This window comes from Megalopta genalis, chromosome 15 (assembly GCF_051020955.1).
Source record: "Megalopta genalis isolate 19385.01 chromosome 15, iyMegGena1_principal, whole genome shotgun sequence".
In the NCBI taxonomy this organism is placed as follows: Eukaryota; Metazoa; Arthropoda; class Insecta; order Hymenoptera; family Halictidae; genus Megalopta; species Megalopta genalis.
In genome coordinates, this window is record NC_135027.1 from 3,639,175 (window position 1) to 3,659,662 (window position 20,488).

Here is a 20,488-nt window from a genome sequence, read left to right on the forward strand (position 1 = left end):
ATGCATGTCGACAATGTAATTAATTACTTTGACTAATGTGAAATGAAGTTTGTATCCGTTTTAAATTAGTGTTAAAGTATAGGAATCACGAAAACCAATATGAATAGTTCCGAAATAATGTTTATATGTTGTATTCAAATTTACTTATAACTGCGCACGCATGCAGATTCTACTTACGAACGCATGCGTATTGAAGATTACGCTAGTTTTTAAAAATCATCGGAGTTTCGTTTCTTTAAGGATGTTGTGTGACGACGAGATGTCGTACGTGTTCACGAACAGTTACTTGTTATGTTTAGTCGTTGTGTTGTGAAAGAATCGATGACCGTTGAATTATTGTGAATCGTTTCTGGTGTTCTCTGTATTCTGGCTGCTTTGAATTATGCAATTTTATAAGGAGAATCTGCTGTCGCCCGGACAACTGAAACGCCTGAGCGAACACAAATACAGCTGCACCACCAACAGTCTCCTGGATGGGCTACTTCAACCGTGGTGGGACTGGCTAGTCAGCAAAGTTCCACTTTGGCTTGCGCCCAATTTAATCACGATCCTAGGTCTCATCGTCAACATTGTGACAACTTTGATTCTTGTTTATTACAGTCCCGATGCTAGGACCGAGGTATCATTTACATAACCTATTTTTCCGGGTTGTACCTCACTTCCTGCTTCCGACAGCGTTTGAAACCACCGAGTTATTTCGGAGTCTAATGCATATTTATAATGAAATTACTTTGCTGGAACAATCTGCCTGCGTATGACAAAACATAATTAGCAGTCCGAAAATACAACTTGTCGTATAGTTATAAATGTTCAAAAACGTTGTTTATATATAACGTGTATTTATAACGTTGTGTAGGCATGGCTCATTTTAATGAACATGAATTCATGTAGGCAGATGTGACATTACATTGATATTTCAGGCACCCAGGTGGGCATGTTTCTTGTGCGCACTTGGTCTGTTCATTTACCAAAGTTTGGATGCTATTGATGGCAAACAGGCCAGAAGAACAGGGACTTCAACACCTCTGGGTGAACTGTTTGATCACGGATGTGATTCCATATCAACTGGTATGTAGTTTGATAATATAAATTATAAAACCATCTAATTTAAGGAATATATTTTATATTTATAACTATTATTTAAGCCATCAGTTTTATCCAAAGTATTTACGAATATTAGTCTTAACCATAGGTAATGTTTCCTAATAAAAAACATGACATTTTTATACTTTCAGTGTTTGTTGCTCTGTCAGCATGTATAGCGGTACAATTAGGATATTATCCAACATGGATGTTTTTCCAGTGCTTTTGTGCTATGACACTTTTTTATTGTGCTCACTGGCAGACATATGTTTCAGGTAATAATTTATTTACATATATTAAAACTTCAGCAAAACTCGTATTAATTTAATTTACAAATGATTTTAAACAGGGTCACTAAGGTTTGGCAAGATAGATGTTACAGAAGCACAATTTACAATTATAACTATTCATCTCATTTCTGCATTCTTTGGACCTAAAGTGTGGATGATGGAGGTTGTATCTTTTCTTTTTAACCGTGGCTTGTTATTTTAAAATACAGTATATATAACTTTAAAATATTTTATGGCAATTAACAAGTACTCGGATCTTTATACAAAGCTGACTAATTTTTATAGAAAAATTGATTAAGCTTTGTACTGATCAGTTGCCATAAAAGTTTAGTTTTCTTTTCAGTTCTTAAAGCAAGTTTAAGCTTTGTATGACATTCATGTAATAATGGAACATACAATTTTTTAAGGCACAATAGTAACAGTTACAGTAAAGTTTTGAAGATTGCAAACACAAATTATAGAGCACAAAATATTACAAAATCATTAATTGCTCATCAATGACTGGCTACCATAACATCAAACTCATTCATTAATTTTATTTGAACCTTCATAGAATTTTACATGTGTTTCCTGTGTTATAGTAGATGTTCACTCATTCATATTGTTATTTACTTCGATTAGTAAACGAATGAATTTGTTCTAGCAATGAGCACTATAATAGTCGCAGGCAGTAAATTAGTAATTTTGCAATGCAATCGAGAAAAAATGCTGTATGTACAAGTAAATCTCGAGATACGCGGATCATTTTTGTTTCATATTCTTTATCTCAAGACTCATGAAGCATACCAAAAAATATTTAAATACCTTTTTATGCATGAGTCTAATGAGGATATTTCTTACAGATACCATACATAGATGGTTTTATGTTTAAGTATTTAATAGGAGTTATGACAGTGATTTGCGCACTGTACAATTTGTATTCCATCTTTTCGGTGATTTTCACCGGAGGAGTGGGCAAGAATGGTTCAACTGTGGCTGTAAGTTAGTCAAATTAGTCTTTTGTTTTTTGGAAATATGGAAATGGGAGCAGCATGGCATGAGGAGCGACGCTGAAATTACTTTTTTTGCTATGAGACTTATTACCTTAACATGCATTTTATTTCCAAATTTAATACTCATTTATCCTCCTTCATCCAGTTCATTCTTACTTTCCCAATATTTCATCGTTTTTGTAAAAGAAAAATACATTGCTGGCATTTACATCTACAACTACCAAATGTCGAGAATCATAACAACAGAAGGAATATATTTTTAAGGTGATACTGGTACATACTCTAATAATTTACAGTTACATACATGAATTCAACTATAACAGTATTTGTGTTTTTTCCATATAGTATGCTTTTGAAACAATTTCCACAGAAAAAACTTAAAAATCATTCTTAAAACCGAGTTAGCTTAAAAACTTAATTTTTTTAGAAGACTTACACTACTCTCCATAATCATAATTCATTTATTTAATACATAACTATTAACTTTGACTGTAAGCTCAACTATTTTCATAGGAAATAAGGACAGGGAAATAATAAGCCATACCTTATAGTTAATTAATTCACTCTGCAGTTTCCTCATGCCTCGTAATTTATTTTTATATTATTTTGTGCGATTAAATGAACCACAAGTGAAACTGGCCCATTGGAGATATATCGATTGATCATCGAAAAAAACTGTAATATGCCATAATATAGGATAATATAGGATAAAATTTATCGACCTAAGTAACCGAATAATTTTTCTTTAATTTTCATAACAAGCGAGATTTTGTGCATTTGTTTAGATACCAGGGCTCGGTGTAGGCACAGTGAGTAACTACGTAGCAGTGATATTTTATGCTGGCTACATTCATGTATTCCTTGAATTCTGTAAAGTGTTTGAGTCTGGTGGGATTGGAAAGAATGGTTCCACAATTGCAGTAAGTTCCACAAACTAAGAAGTGTCCGATTGCATACACACAAAATTTTTATATTTTTTGCCACTAGTATAGCAATGACGTCTTTCTTCTTTCATTCTGCTTGCCTATTTAGACTGTTGGGTTATATTACTGTTCATGTTCAGAATAGTTTTAATGCATTACTAAATTTCTGTCTCATTTTTATATATATACATATATAATATATATATACATATATGTACATTAATTTATTTCTATAATGAATATTACTATATGGTGTGTCAGGCTATAAAAAATGTCGCTGACTATTATTGACCAACGAAAGTGCTATCTCTTCTGTACACACTTACCTCCTACTCTACTTATATGCTTGAAACTGTTATTTCTCAGTATTTTACGTTCAGTACAAGATATCGTTGGTTGAAGTAAATACTTTTGTTTATATTATCAATATCGGATATGGAAAACTACTTTTCATTTTATTATTAATTCTTGCAATAAGATTCTAAGGTGGAACTGTTATTAAACTCTTTTATATTAATCCATACAAAGTGATACAGGGGCTTACTTTCATATTAATAGTATGTATTGTATATAAAGATAATGTAAAATAAAAATCTAACATTATGATAATTTTAGTTGAGCTTATCTAATTCCATATGTATTAATGCAGACAAATCGAAACGCATTTGGAAAGTTTGAAATTGTTTCAAGAGCGAGAAGTTTTCACCGACGTGTGATATTGTTGCATCAGTGTTAGACATTTAGTTGTACATCGACTAATGGAAAGGTCTTTCGTGTCCTTGCACAGTTGCCATACACTGGCACAGAGGTCAAGGTGTTTCCATTATGGGCTGCTGTGGGCATCGCTATAATACTTGCACAGAGCAGCATATCCGTCATTCTAGCCGGTGGTGTCGGAAAAAATGGCTCCACCGTAGCAGTAAGTCGGTTTAGAAGTCATAGGATCATTGTGTAGTGCACTTTGCGACTTATGTTAATTTAGGCCCACTGTAGATCAGTAAATACAACAGTTAATTACTCTATTTCTATCAAGATTCACGTACAAAAATGCACATTAATGTATTCTCAATATTGTAATGTAGTTCCAGTGTTCTAAGTATTAAATATTAAATTGAAGAACTAAATTGAGTATTGATCATCAGTTTATCTTGTATGAAGTATATTATATATTTCGTGGGTCTAAATTTTGCAAGAGCATCACACAGAACTGTTTACTGTATCTTTGTGTCCACTTTGGTTAACACCTTCTCCTGTGTATCTGTGAACTTCCATTGAAACATCGAACATGTCGTCCGTCATCTTTAATCCCTGTCCTCAGTCTACGCATCTTCATGTACCTTAATACTGTTAATAGCTTTAAGAAGTTGCATAAGTAACTCTAACTGCATGTACACTTAATTGCTTTTATATCTAGTATAATCTTAGTTGCTATATATTGCTGTTAACATTAATTTACTGTTATAGATATAGTATACATATATTCTCTTTGCTGTGCTTTGAACTTTCGTATTGATATATTGAGTATATTATTCCTATAACGTTTGTGCTTTTTAATACCGAATTTTCTTGCTATTAGCAATTTCTTTTATGTAGAAGTAGAGATCTAATAACTTGTTAGAAGAAGTTCGCCTTGTCTATAGCTCAGCTTCTTTCCAATTTGTTTCTTAAAATTTTCGAATTTTATATACTATATATATTCTATGAATACGATATTTAACATTGTAACAATTCATTTTATCATGTATCAATTACAAATGATTAGTTTCCATCTTAAACAATCATTAGATTGAGAATTAAGCCAATATTCTATTCAGTGTTAAAGTTACATAAGTATTGAATGTTCAATAATATCGTCTATTTGTGAAAGTGTATAGTTCATAATAATTAGCATTCAAGTACACTTCACCCAACTGTTTTCTCTGTACGAAACGTGCAACCGATTTATTCTTCATAATATTTACTCGGTTTCAGGGAACATCAGTTTTATCTCCAATTATTCCATTTAGTTTTGTGGTAGTACCAGCTTTTATAATTTATAGAAAAAGTGCTGAGCACGTATATGAAAGTCATCCTGCATTGTACATACTTGCATTTGGAATGGTTGCAGCTAAAGTTACCAATCGATTAGTGGTAGGTATAATTGTGTCCTCTCTTTCTATCTCTCCATTATTTTTTTATAATTGTTTTACTAAGAATGGCACATTCAATATTTTTCTGACATCTCGTTTATTCATTATTGCAGGTTGCACATATGACTAAAAATGAAATGCAATATTTAGACAGTTCGCTGATTGGACCAGCCATGCTGTTCCTGAATCAGTATTTCAATTTCTTTATCAAAGAATATTATGTTCTTTGGTTGTGCTTTGTAAGTCTTTCATTATACCTCCATATACTTAGATGTTTCTCATCGAGTTCTTTCGAATTAATACTATGTACGTTCTCACACTTCCTCTGTTTATGCACGTGTCTAGATTTGGGTTACTCTGGATTTACTCCGATATAGTTCTCAAATTTGCCTTGAGATCTGCGATCATATGAAGATCAAACTGTTTAGGATACCATTAGGAGATCATCGAACGAGCCAGGTTTCTAGTGCAGCTGAAAAAAATGGTACTAGGCCCTCATGGTACTGTAGGCCCCCACGTAACAGATTGCTAAAGAAACATCACTAGGATTTATTTGTGATAATGAATGTGCTGTATAATTCATTATATGTATAAACAGAAGAGAGTTAAGATTTAAGAAAACCTAACGATTTGATAAGTTTTTTGTTATTGTAACTGTATATAAAAAGAGGAGAAGGGAAGTTTGAATAGTACAGTTCATTTATTATCACATTAATTTATAAACACGCCGTATTTGATTGAATATAAATAAACAAAGACTCATCAACAAGTTGGTGAAGTAGTTAATCACTATTCGCCGTTGATCTGCCGTCAACGGGTAAAATATCATGAACCTAATGATCAGGACTATAACTAGATAAAATAGAAGAGTAGAGTACACGGGACGTTATATTGAAAAGAAAAAAATAGATTGATTGTTCATTGAGAATAATTGAACGAAAAGACATGACATAAATTTTAAGTAGCTTTATATCTTGTTAATAAGAGTTACGACACTTTCATGGTAATTGAATTCAGTTATTGGATGTAAACCATTTACTTAATCCGTATGTAACAACAATCGACATGAACAACAAGGTTCTTTTGCGATGTTGAAGTAATGAAAATTTAATCAAATAAAACTTTTTTCGTCACGTATATAACTTAAAGAAAAAATATTTTGGAAAATATCAGGAATCTGATGTTTCTGTTACTATAATTATGATTATGATCTCAAAAAAGAGTTCATTTACATTCACGAGGAACATAATCCTTTCTTAAACCTACAATTCTTAATAACAACTGACATCTATATAGATTTATAATGCAGATATTCCATTATTTACATAGTCAATTATAGCAGAATCCATTTATAGTGTAAGAAAAAAAACTACCAAAGATAATCGTTTCAATCTAAAGGAATCCGTGTTCTTTTTTCTTTTTATTTTTTTCTTTAACAAATTTTTTTTAATGTCAGAACTATATGGAATTGAAGGAATGTTACATATTAAAAAACAGCCAATGTTCTTAAGAGAATAACTCTCTTATTTCATTCTTTAAAAGATTGTAAACGAAGTATGTATATTTCATATATACATATGTATTGGATGAAGGAATTGTTTATAATTTCTTTTTATAATTCTAAGTTAATATTAGTGTGGCCTTGACACTTATTTATGGTTGCGAGTACAGTTCAATTTTTTGCTGGATGGTTACTGTTTATCAAGGAATACGGTGATAGTATATATAAGGAATATTAATTGGGAAAATATAGTATACAACTAAGAAAAATTGAGTAGTCCCGAGATTCAAGAAATAAATACTAAGCGTGACAGAAGAAATATTATTTTGTATTATTTACAATTTGCAATTATCATTCTTTCAATACATTGCATTATAAGAAATATACATTTATTTTATTCGTGTATCAATTTTGTCGTGAAATATGCCAATTTAAGTGGAGAATTGCTATTATAAAAATCGCGTAGCATATTCTGAAAATTTATCGAACAGGGAATAGGAAAGAATAACATTTAGTCTATATAATAATCGAATAGACATATTAATTTATTCTTCCTGCTAGAAGAATTTTTATAAAGCTGTTAAGATTATCAGAAGACGACAATACACCTAAGAGGCTTTCCTGCAGTCTGGCCGGAAAATAAATGTGTATCTAATATGCTAATGTACCGTACTTTGGTTTCTGTTCGCAAACTGTAATATACTGTTTCGATAAACGGTTTTTCTATCACGTGCTATCTTTCATTTACACGTTTTCATTAGAGAAGCTTAATATTATGACAACAAAGAAAACTTCAAAACTACTTCCCTAGTCTCCCTCTCTCTTCTTCAGATTAAATCCATATTAATCCTTTCAAGATGGTTTGCAAAGGTGACTCTCTAAAATGAACTGAATCTCATTTCGAACAGTAATCCGCATGCTGCATTATTGTCTCTCATTTTTCATGTAGTCAAATCATGGAATTCAGGTATCTTCATGATATTATAAATTTAATCATGAATCCGGAACAACTATAAAAATAAGTAATCAGAAAATCTTGTGCGATACTTGAATTTCTAATTTTAACAACAACATTGCTATTAGTTTATAATTTCTTGCATGGTACATTAAATCACATTACATGTAGCATGGAATCTTTACACGTACTTAATTGTGTTTCTGCTATTGTGGAAGAAATATATATTTATTGTCATTAATTAATTGAAACTAATATTTTCCTATGTACTGATTTGAATTATGAACTGAGCTTTTTAATATTTATAATTGTAGAAATTAATGGAATTGAAGTTTGAGACAAATAGAAACCAATGTATCTTTGAAGTTTGTGTAACTTGTATGATAAGCAGACAAATGAAGTGTTCTTCACCCTATTTTCATAAATAATTTTCGTATGTGTACTATAATTATAATTATACCCTCTTTAATGTATGGCTCATAATTCTTTTTATTATGTCTAAGATGGTTACTGATAAGATGTGTGAAACTTTGATTTATTGTTTGGTCTTGCGATACTAATTATTATGTGCGTGTTAGGTAACGAGTTGGGATAGAAAATGCTTCCCGTTACTCTTATACACAGTAATCATGAGATATGTGATTCCACAATTAAGAAGATAATGGCATGTAAAGATTCAGTTCGCACGTATCTCTGCCTATAGCTTGTTCCTAATACATAATCGAGTGCGTTCAGGACGTTGCACCAGAGAATCCCCTAACAATATTGTTCAGGTGTTCAATGTGATTCTTCAATTTCTGAACTCGGTCGTTGATTAATATCCATTAAAATCCAAGAATTGGCTGTAGAAAATAAAGGGTTCGGCGTCCATGACATGTTCTCAACAAGTAGGTTTAAATGAGGACTCTTTCGTTTCTGTTCCAATATAGGAACGGTTTAGCATAAGTAGAAGTAAGTAGAAGTAAAGAAAAAGAGTATCATATATATATATATATATTTTTTGGACTTGAGTGGCGGCCGATCCCTGATCAACATTACCGTTGCAATGAGTGGTCTGTTACAAAAATGGGTATAGCTGTCTAATATAGTGTAACATATTGCCCACGTATGTGCGAATAACATTTTAATGCCTGACGAGCATAACGTAGTTATAAACTCTGAAAAATAGTAGTTCTAATGGTAGTTTTCTGCGTCTTTGTGTAACTTTTTCAGTGTTTGAAATAATCTTAATAAGCAAAGATTTTGGATAAATTTTCTTTAGACAACTCAATACAAAAACTACTTGAAAAACTTTTGTATATTGTTGGAGACTGTTAATAGAACTTACATTATGACAAGGTATTCGCACATGCCCAAGACTTTTTGTTCTTATTCGTTGGTATGCATGAATAGTTTTGTTCACAGTTCGCATGATGGTGGAACAAGAGCCTCTGTTAGACGGTGAATATCATCACGGATCTGACACTACCCTCGACCTATGACAGTTGCAAAAGTATTCATCGACGTAGAGATGATTAATTAAACATGTAGGGTGACACAAACATCTCTACCTTAACATTTAACATTATCATACATACAATAACGCATAGAGGAATAACAAGTGGCAAATTCTATTGCAACATGTTCCTTGATAGGTAATCAAGAGATTTTATATATGAAGAAAGTAAACCACACGAAGAGACAAAGAACAAATTTGTTTGGTTTACATTGTAGATGATGGCAGAAGAGTTTTTAGATGTATTTATAACAGTGATAGACACGAGACTATCTAACAGTTCAAAAGTTTGAACTGCAGAGATTAATGTAATGTTATCTGTAAAGTACAATTTTATTACCGGTGACTGACTATGAAGTAGTTCTTGTACAGCCATAAGTACTCGCGAGATAAAACTTTGTTACTGTTAATACAATTTTACAAAACAGTAGAACCAAATAGCAAAAATTATTATTCATATCTTTATTATTATTATTATTATTATTATTATTATTATTATTATTATTCAAGACGAAACAAAAGAAAACAACGATCGAATATTCCATTTTTTTTAAATTAGAGATGTTCCCTATAGTCGAACACGAAATTTTTAGCATAATGAAACACGCATTATTTCTGTCAGTTATTATTAAGGAATGGCTGCTCCCATTTTCGATGGGTGGCACATGGTACTAAATTGAAAACAAACATCCACCCCGAAATGTATACTATTTAATAACGAAAGTAAGAAATGAAGGTGATAATTTTGTATTGATACTTATTGCGTAAGACTTGTAAACGGTGTGGTGATAATGCTTAATTCGAATGCTTATATTTATCTACGAACAATTTGTATTCATCTAATTAGTAAGATAACGAATTTGAATCCGAGCCGTTGCTCGAGGAGATATTACATTGTTGCATTATCCTTAAAGCAATTCACATTTTTTCTTCGATAGTTCTTTACACCTAATCGAGATTAAGAAAAGCAAAGGATAAAGTATGTAAAAAGTTCAGATCATGAATATTATAGATCCTGTTAGAAGGATTAAAAACCATGTAAATTATGTAAAATAAAATTTCGAATGAAATTTCAATTGTTGTTGAAGTTGTTTTAATTGAGGCTGTGTGCAAATTGTTTTTCTGTCCGAGTGATCAGAACAATCCGAGGCTTGTCCGAAGCACTTTCACACGTTCGAAAGTGGAACGAATTCGAATAACGATTAAAAAGTTTTGCACCCCTTCGCGGGAGTGAACTAGGTCAACGATAATCACTATTTCCCGGGAATTCGGTCACACATAATATTTCAGTACACCTCGATAAAAATCCTTGTTTATGACTTCTATATTTTATTCGATTTGATGCTTGGCAGTTCATTTGCAATTAGCGAGGCATTACTTTTAAAAACTGTTTATTGGTATCTTTATCAAAGGATATCATTGGACTGCGGATCTTATGCACCTCTGACAAAAATTACTTAACATTTACAACTTACTAAAATCATTAAAAGAAAAAATGAATTATCGCTTGCAACAAATGCAAACAATTTTTAATTTGCACAAATATCCGCTGCCCAGAACGCTTTTTCGTACAGCTGCATCTAATAAATTAGATCACGCACTTGCTCCAAATATGTTAAATCATGTACATAAATTTATGTTAAATGTACATTGGAATCATCATAAACAATTTGCAAAATTATTGTAGCTATTGTAAAATAGTTTTACGCGTGTGTACAAATTTTTCTATACGCATTTGTACATATATATATTGAATGCAAGTTTTATATGAATATATAAATATTGCAGGAGAATATTATTATTAATATCAGTTTCTTGGGTCTTTGAACTTGCTCGTCCTCCCCAATTCGTAGGTACATGTGTACGCGATAAATGAAGGAAAACAGGGGTTGTTTGGTGTTGTAATAGCAAGGTACGTGATCAAAGCAAGAAGATTTGTGCAAACATGTTCCTCCTGTTTCCATCCTCAAACTGGGTGGTTCGTTTTTTGCCGAGTCTGAGGACCTCGAAGATTCGTGACCGAGCCACGTTTCACCTCTTACCCTTGTTCGGCCTGGCCTACCCTTTGATATACTTGGCCGTCCCCGATATCGCACCCCTCCCCCCCAGGGGCGTAGCCCCTCCACCTTGCCCTTGATACCCTGAATTCAATGAAATTTTAATTCGATGCACGCGTCCACCTTTCTCTGATCCTATACTTATCCATGATCATCGTTCATTATCTTCTTGACTGATAGCTGACTTATGCAAATCTGCATTTTCATTTTTACACCTGTTCTCGTAGTCTTCTTTCATCCGAACCCTGTGTTTTATTTAATTCTAAAAGTGTGCACATGTGTGCTTAATTGCTTTTGGGGGATAACGATCATACTCGACGAAAATAAAGTATACTTGCTGTAAAATTCAACTAAATTGTAAAGAATTGACAAGATTCTCTAGTTGTTTTTTCGGAAATTCTAATGTATATTTTTGTAAATAAAACAAACGAAATTGAGTTAGTTCCAAAAAATTAAGTGAAAGTTCCCGATTCGCTAAGATTTGGGAAATGGTTTATTAAAGTTTGTTTAGGCAATTGGCAATGTGCCATTCAAGAGTAGTATGTACTACACTGTGCTGTACGCGTGCGCAGACAGGGTGTGTGTTTCAACGAAGGTAGAACACTACCGATTGTGGGCAGTCCGATCACGACAGTGGCAAAGAACTTTTCGTTAATATATGCACTCTATCTAGTAATTGTCAGATCATTGAAATTGGTCTGCAAAGACAGATGTTCCTGCAGCGACATCCAATTACCTCTGAGGTCCTAGCAAATATAGAATTACTAGGAGCTTTTCTGTGGTTGTAAAAGACAATCGATATTCTCCACGATGTAAAGAATCCTCGGGGAAAACAAGGATATCCTAAATTGTCCTGCAATACATAAATATCTTCAGGAAGGCGTGGAAGAGACCATCAGAGGCCTCGAGGGTGTATTCGGGATCATGAAAGAATTTAAAGACCGTAGGAAATTCTCAGAGGATTCTTCAGGTCGTAGAAGAATATAGGAATATCCTGAAATAGCCTAAAGTGTCCTAGAAATATCCTACCACGGTGATGTATTCAGGATCTTGAACTAATTGAACGATTCTCTGAAATTCTCGTAGTTTTGGATCTCCAAAGAAAATCAAAAGATCCTACTAATTTTCCATGGATCCTCTAAAATCTTCAAAACACCTAGAAGATTATTGGAAGACTTTGGAACTCCTCAAGGAAGCAGAAGATTTTCAAGATTTCTTAAAGACCATCATATTAATGTCCTAGATCGTCAGGACGATCCACGGATTCCTGGGATATTAAAGCTTACCCCAGGGACTTCGAAGATTCTCAAGGACTATCTATGAGCTCTTAGCTGCCCGGAATTGCCTAGGCACTTCGAGGACCTTCGAGAGCCACCAAGGGACACCAAGGATCTCAAGGATACTCTATGGGCTTCGGCGGATTTTTGAGGGTACGAGTAGATTTTCGGGGCTCTAGTATTTTGGGGATGCAAACTCTTATGAAATCATAAAATCAAAATGTCCAGATCTTATGCAACCTTCGAGAAAATTGTTAGACCAACAGAATATTCGTGAATAATAAAATCAAAATGATGATACACGGTCTGGCAAATTGAAGCCTTTATAGAACGTAATTGTCTTCAAAATTACTCCAAATTGCACCTTTCAATCGAGAAAATAAAAAATAAAAAGACTAAGATCAGCAGAACCGTATGCAATATTTAAAGAGGCTGTTAGGATAGCTGGCACGATAAAATAGAGACAATGGTAAGGTAATAATGCGATAAGACCCGGAAGAGGCTATGGTCTGGCCTAGGTCTGGGTTATTGTCACCCCGGTGTCCCCGGCCGAGGCAGCGTCAGCGGAATCGAATCGATAAAATCGAAGACCGTACGACGAAGCCCTGAATGAAGGGCTCCCGAATCCATTGTCGCAGTACCTACGTCCCTGCGTTCCACCACCAACGTTCCCGAACATCCAGCTAAGCCTGACAACGTTATTGATCCAGCTGGTAGAGCGGCACGTCTATGCAAGGAGGCCATCCATTCCCGTGGATGGTCTATGAGCTTCCTCGCGAATGTGCCAGTCGTTGGGAAGGTGCTAACATCCGATTCGGAGCCAGCGAGACCACCACCCCATACCACTGTTCACACCATAGAGAACCACCATACGGGACACGGTTCGCGCACTTCGCATGATCGAACAATTTCGATCGACCGCGATAAAAGCAATCGACACGCACGCACACGTGCCTTTCTGCGCACCGAACTTTGCGCTATCAATTATACCATGCGGGTGCTGCCACGATAGCATCGGGCTTAGGCTGCCTATCATCCTCCAACATTCTCTTTCTCTACGTTCTATTTTCTTTTTTTTTATGGTGCTGGAGACAAACGCACTTGGTATTTTACAAAACAGAAACACCGTTCTTCCCAGTTTCCTATCTTGAATCTCATAATTCGATTGTCACTGCTCTCCTTAGTTAAATTGTCCCAACACTTCTGATCATCCAAAAAATTAAGCTTGAAATTAAAAAGTGGCAAATTAGCGGATAAGACACGTCTGCAAGGAAATCTTGACCTGGAGAACTCGTATAAATTTGAGTCTCTTTTTCGAAAAGTAGGACTGCAAAAGTAGAGATTCCGCAGCGGTCTTTGTTCTTCCGGCACAAGTCTGCGATTAAAGTAGGCAACAAAAAAAAAAACTTTGGGTGCGGGTGTGTAAAGAGAGGGTGGATCCGGCGATCGACAAGGGTTATCATAACAATAGGAGAGTAGCACCTCGCCCACCATTGTCCGGAGTGGTCTCTCTTTGCATGGCTCGCGATCGTTGATAGCTTTCGAACATTTTTGAAAATTGCTGTAAGTAGTCCAGTCTCCTCGAACGAACCACGAGAAGACCTTCTCATCGATGGTCCTTCAATATTTATTTCGATGATTGTTATTAGCTGGTTTCATTTCTTTGTTCGATCCCGGTGGGTCTGCCATAATTTTTATTGCCCCTTCGTCTTTTCGATCGCTGTTCACTGGGAATAGTACCGCAGCGAGAGTAAATTGCACAATCTATTTGATTGCAAGTTATTATATTTTGCAGTGAACTGGAAATTGCATTTTAGTGGATTCATGGTTCAATTACAAGGTGTAAATATTTAACAAAAATGCATCTCTTCTGTTAACGATTCCAATGAATGATTCAGGTGATGCAATAACTAGACTGCAGATTTTTATTCATTTACACTTGTTTTTAATAATAATAATAATTATTATTCCACTTAATTCAATGTATTCTTCACGGTGGTATTTATAAAATAATGAGAATCATTGATATACTATCATTTTCAAATAAACGTATTTCGATTGCTGTTTCCAATAGGCTTTATTTTGGTACGCACCCAAAGGAGATCAAAAGCCAATGAATACATTTCGCAATTCCAGGTACGGAGACACAATTTGCATGGGAATCTACTTACGGGAATTTTTCTAATTTCGCGGAACGAAAACAGCAATCTGTTGCTTCGGTTCGTCAGCGTGATAAGACCGAATAATTGCCGCCTGATATTAAGTACGATCAACAATTTGATTCCCGAACTATTATCGGTAGACACGCGTCCACACGCGCGTGATGACAAAGGCCTCTCTGCGAATCGACGCGCGCGTGCACCGCACACGTCTACGCAACGAATAACTGCATTATATACATGACTGATAAGCCCCGGCAACTATTGCAGGTGTGTGCGCGCGTGTGTGCGTATTTCCAGGGTTTCTGTGCATGCGTAGTTAAAGTCCCGAGGAACAGTAGCGCAATTAACTTGCCAGCTGGTGGCTAAAAAAAGCGTAATTTCATCCGCCTCCCGCAATGTAACCGATAATCACGAAAACCTGTGTGCTATTCTTGCGACAGCCTTGCTACGGGATACAATGAATCGTCGGGGGGATAGAAATCACGTTCGATTCAGTCCCCTTGTGTTTTCTGGACCGAGCTCGTTCACGGTACACCTTTAATTGAACAGTTTTTTTTCTTTTTTTTTTAGTAAAAGAAGAATTCTTATTGCGGAGTATTTTCGGAAGAAAAAAATTGTGTTGGAGGTAGCTGATTCTGAATTATGTTTGTACGAAATTGACGCTAACAAGGACAAGTTAGCGCGGGATTTCATTTCTAAAAGGTCCGCGGAATTTTTCCATTTTATATGACATTGATTTCATTAAAAACGTTTAATTGCTCAATTTTATTCAGAGCTGCTCGTTAAGAGAAATGTTCAGTATAAAAGGCTGAACGTCGTTAAAGATGATCAGATGTTGCTGGCAGTGGGAATAATTAACGAATGCTTCAATGCCGAGAAGGCCGAAGGTCGAAGGTTTTTTTTTTAATTCGATTCACCTCCGTTTGTATAATTGAACACTGATTCTAAACGTCCCTTAAACTGTTCCCAGTGTCATGCTTCAAGCAAATTAATCGCCGCTTAAGGTAAAGTAATTTGCAAGTCCTTTAATTTTCCGTGGTGCGCTGCAGTTCAAGGGAATTCGAGCTCCACAGGCGTTATCCTTGAACTGAATAGTTAACTCCACATTTTCAGGATGTGTAGGAACGCGCTTGAAAGATGAACTTTTTAGTGCCTCCTAAACATTTAAGGTCTAACAACCCTTTTAGCAAGAGACGACGTTGGAAACAGCAGCGTCAAGAATAAAAAAAAAATTTTTCATTTTCATACAAATGGAAGAGTGGGTTTCCTCTTCAGGGAGTGTACGGACAGGAAATTCTGATTGACCAGAAAAATTTGTTCGAACAACGATGACACTTTTACAATTCCTAAAAATTCAATCCAATTGAGAAAATTCTACAAACTTCAAAAAATTCTATAGATCTTGTAAAAATTTTTTTCGCGGTTGAGACCTCACGGTCTTGAAGATTGAAGCCTTCCCTTTACAACGATCCCTTAAAATCTGATGTACGATCTTTTTTACCTGCTTTATACGTAGAGCAAAGATAAACAACGCGTGTGCTGATGGCGCGTCTTATATCATGGTATATCTGAAAATGCACCTTTCATTCAAAGTATGATAAAACGGCAAAAAATGATCGTAGATCATGTTTTAAGAACTCGTTGTAAAGAAGAAGGTTCAAGCTTGAAATCCATGGCAGATTGATACGAAACAAAAATTTTCCAACATTTTTAAAGACGTTCCAACGTGTACCATATTTTTCGGGCAAACGTGTCCTCAGTTTTCCCCTTGCTACATCCTGCAAAAAAATTTCAGATGAAAATAACCAACGGAATTCGAAAGTGGAGACTTCAGGCTTTAAAATGAGCCTAAATTTATTACCATACGAATCTTTCTAACGAAATCCTAAAAATTCTAAAATCAAAAAGTTAAGTGTTCGAATATTTTTTGCATCCACTCTAAATTCCCTTCCCCTTTCACCATTTCCATTTTCGCTACAAATTGGTACAAGTGTCCAGTGCCGTACACCCCGACGTAACTAAAATTTTCAATTTCTTATTGTATCGATTTTAATGGGAAGCGAATGACGTCGTAAAAAGGGAGAAATAAATGTAAAACTGTCAGCAACTGACCTGTTCGAAGTAACCAACGGGCCTAGATCCGGGCTGGCTATCAGTCGAGGGCAACCGATGTCCCTTTTACAACGCAAGTGCCGCCCCTGGTCGCACACGCCTGCCTAGTAGCTGTTCAGCGAACGATCGCCAGTATGGTATCGCCAGTTGGCCGATACGGACCGGGCTCGTGGCTTTTCCATGACGGCGAAGTGGCGATTCTCCACCGACACGGCCTCCAACCACCTCTAACCGCACGTAAGTCCCATCATCTGGTTATCGAACGAAAACTATTCGGCACCCTAAGAGGGTTGACACCCCAGTCCCCGGTTTTCCTTCGTCGCGAATAGAACTGACACCGCTCGATGACACCGATGACGTTGTAGAGCTTCGATTGCCTACGTACGCGTTTTCCTAGCTCGTTTCCGTGCACCGTGTGAAATCGCTCGGCTCCCAAGTGCATCCGCATCCCTGAAACCGACAGAAATTTCGTCAGCCGAATCGGTCGATGATCGTATAAAAACGTTTGAGACACGGCTTGAACGCACTTTGGTTCATAGCATATTCGGTAATGAAAGGTTTCTGCGATTAACTTGATTTTGGGATGACATTTCGGTTGTAGCTGGTTTGTCGACGTTTGACTGATAGCTGACAATCGGTTCTTCAGCTCGGTTCAGTCACTTTTTTATTAACATCGTCGAAGCTGATGTTCTTGGATGATGTTTGAGAAGTTTCCTCAAAGATGATTCGGTTGTAGATTGTTTGGAACCGTTTGGAGGAGAAGAGCTTGCTTTCAGTGTATTGCAGTTTTTCTTTTAAGATCAAACTCCAACGAGATCCTTTAAGACAAATCGAATTTATAATTGTGTCTGAACGACTGGATAGAAACATTAATACCAGAACCAACATTCAACCTTCTACATTCTATGTCGCATTTTTCTGTAACATCGTTGAAAACTATTCTGAAGTGGTTTAAGACCTTTCTTTTGCAAAGTTCGAAACAGTAGGTGGCTCGAACGAGTTCGAAGTTAATACTGTGGGCAGAACCAGCGTTCAACTTTTGTATTTATTCGAGTACGTGACATTTTTGTTGAAGGATCGTTGAGGATAATGTTCTAAGTTACCGTAAGGAGATCCATCGATGTGGGTTGGAGTTGTGGGTGTTTTGAGAACGTTTGAAGGAATGAATTGGAGCGCATTGGGCCGTGAGCAGAGCTTGCGCTCGGTTTTGCAATTCTTTGAGGGAATAGCGAAGTATGGGTTCTTTGATGAGGAACACTGTTCGGAGGTTTTAGGATGTGGTGAGGATTTGGTTAGTGGGATTTAGGGCACTGGCGGTTGCAGGCCTGGCCACTCCTTTGGAGTGGAAAATTGCGATTGACATTGGAACTGCTTGGTCGTAGTGACCCATGCATGCTCCTGGTTTCCATTCAGGATTTTCGTGTGACCGATGCAGTGTTTCCTATGCAATTTATCAGAGTTGCATTCCTTTCTCATATTAACTTTGTCTACTAGATATTGGGATTCTTTTTATTATCGTTGCCGGTCAGCTGATTTTGACTTGAATTTCATTGCCGGAAATTCGATAAAATATTTTCTCAATATTAAACATTAAAGGAAATATTAAGATCACTATGTTCGAATTTAAAAATGTAATCTACTGAAAATTAGGATTTAATCATATCGATTCGAAGTCGGTCTTCGTGTCCATAAAATGCGAAAATACAGTATCGAGTTTTTTCAAGCTTCTCGAGAAAGGAAATAAGCAATGATTTTATTTTTACAGTGACGTTCGAACGGCTTTCGCGATACCATAATAGCCTCGGCATTTTCAGACCTACGGGGCTTTTTTCAATGGGTTGAAGGTCCGGAGGAGGGGAATCGGCTAACTGTTGAGTAGAGTAACACAATTATCGGCGATCAATGAAATCTCCTTCGCTGGTAGACGAATTGTCGGAAGGCGGCGAGTGTTAGGCTGGCCTCGTCATTCATTGTACCGGATGAACATTACAAAAAGACGCCCTTAGCGAAACAAAACGACCATTCATTGAAAAATTCTTTCGTACCCTTTTTTCGGGGAAAAAAAGCATCTTAAAGCATCCATTCTCTGTACCCAGCCAAAGTTATTAATACTCCTTTTCATTATTAATAGCTCCGTCGAGTTAAGATAAGCAACGAAACGCAAACCTTGAAGTCTCGCCTTATGGCATTTTCATTCAGCGAGATTATAACGATAACAATAATAACAATGTCGCTCTTACCCACCGCGTCGGAACAGAATGTTCGTGACTCGGTGTGGAGAAAACTGGAGGAATAATAACAAAAGAACGCACACAGAGAGATAGAGAAAGCGATAAAGGGAGAGCGTAGATTGATTCGAAAATAATGATGCAAATTAAGTAGTGGAATAGGCGTCGCGTGCAAGGGCGAGGTCCGCCTATAAAACGTAACCCAGATAGAATTTGGTTAGCATAACTGCAGTAAATGGAGCGCAAAAAGATGACAGAGGCGCACAAGCAAAAGAATAATCGATAGAGACCAGAATTTCAACAAAAACTGAATAAACATCGGTAACGTAATATGTAAAATCTCTTTTATTTCTTTTCTTATAACCGAGCATTAAAAGTGCATCGGAAATCATGCTATACAATTTCCTGATTCTTCAATCATTAGCTGATTAGACTCAAGTACAATCTACCGAAACATTTGCTTGGAATTCTTGCTGAAAAGAAAATCATTGTGGCCGTTCTACTTATATTTGAGCATTACAGATGCATAGCATTCACAGTTCACCGTTTTTTTAGCTTCTCAATCGATTCTTGAATGGCGGCAATGCTTTTAAGCATTATGTAAGAGTGTTCTCTCGAGCACAATGTAATAAAATTTTCTAATGGCGCGAACGCATCAGATCCGCGAGCAACCAGGAGAAACGTCCAAAGCCACCCGTTTTTTTCGGCCTTCCGTCAACGTTATTGTGTCAAGGCTGTCCCGGCTAAGGTCTCCGGGAGCGATTTAGGGCAACAGCGTCACACAGCGGCGTTAAACTTGAAATCAGCGTCCTTCGGTATCGCGTTTTGCGTTTTATCGCGTCGGCGAACCGGAAACGGCCCGTGTGCTATACCCGCGAGCGTGTGCGTCGTCTTTCCTCGTGTCGTCTCGCTCGGGAAGACCGTGGTGACCGTTTCTTTTCCGCGAACAAGGAAAAACGGGATCGAACGGCGAGGGTCGGGATTTTATTCGGTTAGGGGAAAATCGAGGGAAAAGGTTTTTCGACGAACAGAGAGAGAAAGAGAGGGAGAGAGAGAGAGAGAGAGAGCCGCGCGTGTGCTCCGCGCAAACGCACCACGGGCCTTTCCGGAGCGCGCGTACCTCTCGCGGCCTCATCGATTACGAATTTTCGTTTCGGGAACCCCCTTTCCGACGAGGCGAATCGATTCGATATTAAGATTATGGATGCGTTTCTGTTTCCTGGTCTATTCTCGGAATTAAGGAAACCTTAGGCTAGAATTTTTTCTTTTTGTTCACTTCCTGAA

The 20,488-nt window shown here is 36.3% G+C and overlaps 2 protein-coding genes across 16 annotated transcripts in view; both read left to right on the forward strand.

Annotated features, from left to right (window-relative positions):
• Positions 1–224: 224 nt before the first annotated feature.
• bbc (choline/ethanolaminephosphotransferase 1 bbc) lies at positions 225–10,444 on the forward strand. Of its 5 annotated transcripts, none has more exons than XM_076526544.1 (10): positions 225–619; positions 921–1,068; positions 1,236–1,358; positions 1,433–1,536; positions 2,216–2,350; positions 4,076–4,207; positions 5,260–5,418; positions 5,531–5,656; positions 5,763–5,901; positions 9,266–10,444. In XM_076526544.1, the coding sequence occupies exons 1-10, from the start codon at positions 383–385 to the stop codon at positions 9,352–9,354; spliced, it is 1,392 nt and encodes a 463-aa protein (XP_076382659.1). In that variant the 5' UTR covers positions 225–382; the 3' UTR covers positions 9,355–10,444. The 5 variants fall into 5 exon arrangements, with proteins under 5 accessions (XP_076382659.1, XP_076382661.1, XP_033341462.1 ...); XM_033485571.2 differs by having other exon boundaries at positions 226–619; positions 9,278–10,444; XM_076526546.1 differs by lacking the exons at positions 2,216–2,350; positions 4,076–4,207 and adding an exon at positions 3,151–3,285.
• Positions 10,445–17,075: 6,631 nt separating this feature from the next.
• Positions 17,076–20,488, forward strand: part of Rab3-GEF (Rab3 GDP-GTP exchange factor) — a 38,745-nt gene continuing 35,332 nt past the window's right edge. For 10 of the 11 annotated variants that reach the window (XM_033485519.2, XM_076526534.1, XM_076526532.1 and 7 more), the window contains exon 1: positions 17,076–17,213. The gene's annotated coding sequence lies outside the window, so the exon portion shown is untranslated. Of the gene's footprint in view, positions 17,214–17,507; positions 17,524–20,488 lie in introns of those variants that run through there. The other variant, XM_076526531.1, reaches the window with a different exon arrangement.